This window comes from Gadus chalcogrammus, chromosome 22, assembly GCF_026213295.1.
Source record: "Gadus chalcogrammus isolate NIFS_2021 chromosome 22, NIFS_Gcha_1.0, whole genome shotgun sequence".
NCBI classification, from domain to species: Eukaryota; Metazoa; Chordata; class Actinopteri; order Gadiformes; family Gadidae; genus Gadus; species Gadus chalcogrammus.
In genome coordinates this window covers 19,128,288-19,133,287 of record NC_079433.1, presented here as the reverse complement: position 1 = coordinate 19,133,287, position 5,000 = coordinate 19,128,288, and the positions used below count along the sequence as shown (strand labels likewise).

General features: G+C 48.7%; 1 protein-coding gene across 1 annotated transcript in view; it reads right to left on the bottom strand.

Moving 5' to 3' along the window:
- The window catches only part of gabbr2 (gamma-aminobutyric acid (GABA) B receptor, 2), a 109,447-nt gene that overhangs the window by 48,164 nt on the left and 56,283 nt on the right, over nucleotides 1–5,000 (bottom strand). Inside the window, exon 7 of the mRNA XM_056582375.1 lies at nucleotides 2,301–2,423. Within this exon, the coding sequence (XP_056438350.1) occupies nucleotides 2,301–2,423 (123 nt within the window). The remainder of the gene's footprint in view (nucleotides 1–2,300; nucleotides 2,424–5,000) is intronic.

The window sequence follows — 5,000 nt, the reverse complement described above, 5'->3', positions numbered from 1 at the left end:
ACCAGGCCGCTGAGACGCGATGCTCTCGCGTTGCGCCCTCAGCCTACTAAGAGTAAAAGATATGTTTTTAATGTGGCTATCGTCGCAAGGAAAACAGGTCTTTTGTCTTGACTTGTACAAATGTGCTAAGTTTACCTTTAGAGTGTGCCAAGATCAGCGGCGCTATGTAAATAAGTCTGGCAACGTTGCGCGCATCAGTATCATCGTGTACCCCCAGAGCCCCCTCCCCCCTGTCGCAACGTTTTCATTAGACAGAAATTCAGTGGATTTATTTGTGAAGCACCCCTCACGATATTACAGACGGCTCCTGTGATTTAAGTCGCCGACGAGTCAAAATGAGGAGCAAACACTGTCAGCTATCCTTTGAGCTGTGGCAGAACGTTGGCAGCAAGCGAGCAAACACACATAGAAACACGATTAAAGTGAGCAAAATGAGTTTCGAACAAAGAATGGCAGCCGTTGTGTCCCCCAAAATTCAATGGTAACGCAGCTTGCCTACATCAACCTCCGCCCCCAGCAGGATATTTTGGGTGCTAAAGACCTCATAGAAGGGGACCATATATGGTAGTTCCACATGGAGCAAGCTAGTGGGACATTGAAGTAGCAAAACGATAATTATCTTGAGCGGTTACAGCAACACAACAAACACACCAGTAGAACGACAGAAAGCAAGTAGGCGTATTTATTCTTCACATCCATTATAAACGTTCACAGTGACAAAGGACAACTATGTTTCAAACCTAATTTGTTTTGCTCTAGGGCTGGGGCAATAATTCATTTGTTGTTTTGGAATCATTTTGTAACTATAAAAAAACAAGATCAACTTATTATTACACCCAGTTTTACAGTCTAAATGATTAATGTGAGAAGAATTGCCCTTAAATGGATCTCAATATGAGGTTTGAAACATCTGGCTAAAATAAAAAATAAAAATTGATCTGATACCTTACTTAACATTTTCATATTCTTCAAAGTAATGACCATGAGCTAAACTGTTTCGATGGTATTACAATTAAAAAGCCAATCTTGGTATTTACCAATATTGTGTAAAATATGATCGTTCTAATACTATTTCGCTCTCATGCTAAACATCTGAGCAGCCACATCCGTGCAGTTAGTTGTGTGTGTGCGTCCTCTTCGGAGGTGTGCACCAGCCTCGAAGACGGCTCACTGGGGGGGGGGGGGGGTATCTCTTCCTTCAGAGGTGTAGCCCCCCGGTGAGAATGATCAGTCTTGGGGTTCTCATCAAAGCCAGATACATTTACAGCAATTGAACAGCACTAATGGGGGTAGCTGTTGGGGTGGCTCATGAGGAAGGGGGGGTGGGGCATAACACACACACACACACACACACACACACACACACACACACACACACACACACACACACACACACACACACACACACACACACACACACACACACACACACACACACACACACACACACACACACGCACACACACACGCACACGCATACAAACATCTTTTCCTGCGGGCTTCATTGTTGGAAAGTGGATTTTCTAGCTTGTTCGTTCATTTAATTGGGATGTATTATTAACCTGCCCAGGGGCAAAGATATATTTCAACTTGACGTAACAAAACGTGTGATTTTGTCTGGCCCCAGCATAAAACCAAACCTGATGTGGCACATATTACTCAGTGTTTGTATTCCCTAAAGTCTTCTGTCAGCCTATCACTTATCTGTAGAAATGCCATGTGTCGCCCAAAGACACAGATCCAAACCCAAAAACAATCCTGGCCAAACACGTCCCCATTTCATCCAACTGGGAACCATTCGGCGAAAGGCTAATCAATTACGGCGGGTTTCGAGTTCCGGCCTCGACCAATCACAGCACAGCGCCCCGACAAACAGAGTTGCTGCTTCCCCCAATAGCGAGACAGGAACATGATTCCGAGTCCCCTTCCTCCAGCCGGCCCTGCCAACGTCTCACATCAAACCTGGCAGCAGCCCCGCCAGAGGGATCAGGACAGGAGGCGGCTCTCATCCTGACCCAAAAATAACCAGCAGCGCCACTGACAGCGCCTGGCACTCCTGTCCACACCTCCTCCTCCTAGACACACCGCTCAGTCGCCGCAAAGCTGTGTTGCCATGGCAACGTCGCCGGGTTCGGGTTTGCATACATCGGCATGACAACCCATAATGATGCTGCTAAGGAATATAAACTTCCTCCCGACCCACTCTATGAGGTCTGCGTTATTAATCGTATGAAGTTCAACTGCGTTGAGGAACCAGCGCGAGAGCTTCCTGTTTGAGTCCTGAGCGGCGAGCCACTGACCTCTAGGCTGTACTCCTCCACCGTCCTCTTCAGTGGGTCCACAATCTGCCAGCAAATAAGGATGCACAAGTCGATCAGCAGCATCCCACCCACGATGATCAACAGCTTCTGGTCCTTGATGATCTGGAGGAGGAGGAGGAGGAGAACACAGGGGCAGCTGAAATGAGCTTCACAGGCTTTCTCATTAGCTTTGCAGGTAACCAATTTGTTTATTTATTTGACATTCAATCGCACACTTTTCATTCCGGAGACCAAACGTATCAAAATGCACGGGAGCCTCTTTCAATCAATTCTAGCTAATGAGGACGATTAATTTGTTGATCAAGGCGACGCCGTTGGCTTCGGCAAACAATGCTCAAGCAACCGACCGCCATTTTGCAACCGCGTGGCCAGAGAATGGTGGAACCGGGGACCCCTCCTCCGTACCGTGAACTTTAGCGAGGATGAAAGCGTGGTCCCGCGTGTGTGATCTTTATTTATAACAGCGTTTGACTGTCCAGGACCACGGATCAAAGCAAAGGTCACGGAACGGAGGCCTGACCCCCACGTTGGGAGGAAAATCACATGGTCCGCTCCACTCAGCGGGCGCCTTTAAGTCTGCGCTCGCCGCCGGTCGCCGCGCCGCGTTCATGAAGGGGGAGGGCTTTTGATCACAGGTCTTTTGATGGCTCTGCCGGGGGACGCATGTGGGCTACAGGGCCGGGCATCGCACTTTTGGACACACACTGGGAGCCATCTGAGGAGCCATCCAAAGAGCACTGGTAACGTCCCTCTGTTGTGTAGCGACTGTGCCTGTTGTGCACATGTGCAGTGAACAGTGTACAGCACACACAGGTTAAAGCGAGGCGCTAGGCTAAGACCTGGTGTACTGGGTCTTATAGCTGCCGTGGTGATATTAAATAAAACCTCGGCCAGCTGTGTGACGGAGCGAGGCGGAGGGGGGCCATTCCTCGTCAGCAGAGGGCCATGATGATGATGATGGACAGGGGGCCCCTGTCGTCCTCTCTGGCGGTCAGATTTAACGATAGGAAGACGGCGGTGCCGATAAAAACGATTTGAACGATTTTGATTGAACCTGCTGGTGAGGCAGGGAGGGGGGGGGGGGTGGGGGGCTTAGGGTGGTAGGGGCCGGGGGGGTGACGGATGGAAGCAGGAGTGAGGGATGGACTTTTAGCCCCGTGGTCTGAGGAAGCCATCGCTAACAGTGCTGGGCATTCCGATAATAAAGTTACAGGCATCAACGGTAACTCTACCCCCTCCAAGGCAGCCAAATCACTGGAGCTCAATCAATGCTGTTTGAAGCTGTGTGTATATGTGTGTGTTTGTTGGGGGGGGGGGGTTGGATGTGTGTGTGAGGTTGTGTGTATGTATGGGGGAGGTTGAAGTTATTTGTGTGTGTGTGAATGAAGCTGTGTGTGTGTGTGTGTGTGCGTGCGTGCGTGCGTGCGTGCGTGCGTGCGTGCGTGCGTGCGTGCGTGCGTGCGTGCGTGCGTGCGTGCGTGCGTGCGTGCGTGCGTGCGTGTGTGTGTGTGTGTGTGTGTGAGTGTGTGTATGAAGTTGTGTGTGTGTGTGTGTTTGAATCTGTGTGTGTGTGTGTGTGTGTGTGTGTGTGTGTGTGTGTGTGTGTGTGTGTGTGTGTGTGTGTGTGTGTGTGTGTGTGTGTGTGTGTGTGTGTGTGTGTGTCTGTGTGTGTGTGAGGGTCTGTGTCTGTGTTTGTGTGTGTGAAGTGAACGACCATTGACAGTTTTGACCGTGAACCAACATGGAATCTGTCTGAAGATTTAATGGTTGATACGTTCAGCGGTAGAAAATGGTTTGGAAAGAACATTTGTTTCATCCCTGTTGAACGGGGAGGCAGGGGGAAATGGAGCCGAGACTTGGGGACGTTTGTTACAGAGATAATTGGCTATGAGGGTCACCGAGAAACGACTCGGTTCACGGAGAAAGCAAGGGAGAATAGCATGTTTTGCTACTCTGTAGATTACCTGGCTGAAAAGAATGATTGAAAATACCAAAGCAATGCTTTCTGGGACATCTGAGAGTTTGGCGAGTTTGCTGCAGCCGCAATCGAAGAATAGGATACAAAAAGAGAGTCTTTCACGGATTGCGTTCCAAACTTTTTTTTTGTGGGATAAATTCTTATTCTTGTTCCCTTCCTTTTCAACCCTTTCTCCATTTTTCTGCTTTGGCAGACTCTCTTCCCCGCCCCCTACCATGTTTATTATTAACATTACATCCATTATGCTGCTGTTTCCCCGAGACAGTCTCTTCAAACCACGTAGGCCTCCTGGCCCCACAAATCGATAGCACTAAAATGTCCATTACCCAAAATGTACTTTACCTAAAATGTCTATTAATATGCCTTGGCGTAGCAATCCCTGCATACCTTTTTAAGAGATCCGCTGAGAACTAAACATCATCATAACCTCAATGGTACCTTTACTCTTCCGCCATTTTATTTTTTGTTGTTGTTGTGCCTCTTTACTATTCTGTCTCATACCTATCCTCCCACACTCTCATCTCTGCCAGGCCGCTTCCTCCACTATACGCAAAAGATACGTCTATAAATACAACGGGGCAAAGTGCAAGTTCCCAAACACACAATCAAGCACACACACTCACTCACACACACACACACACACACACACACACACACACACACACACACACACAACAAACCACACACACCCACCACCCCAC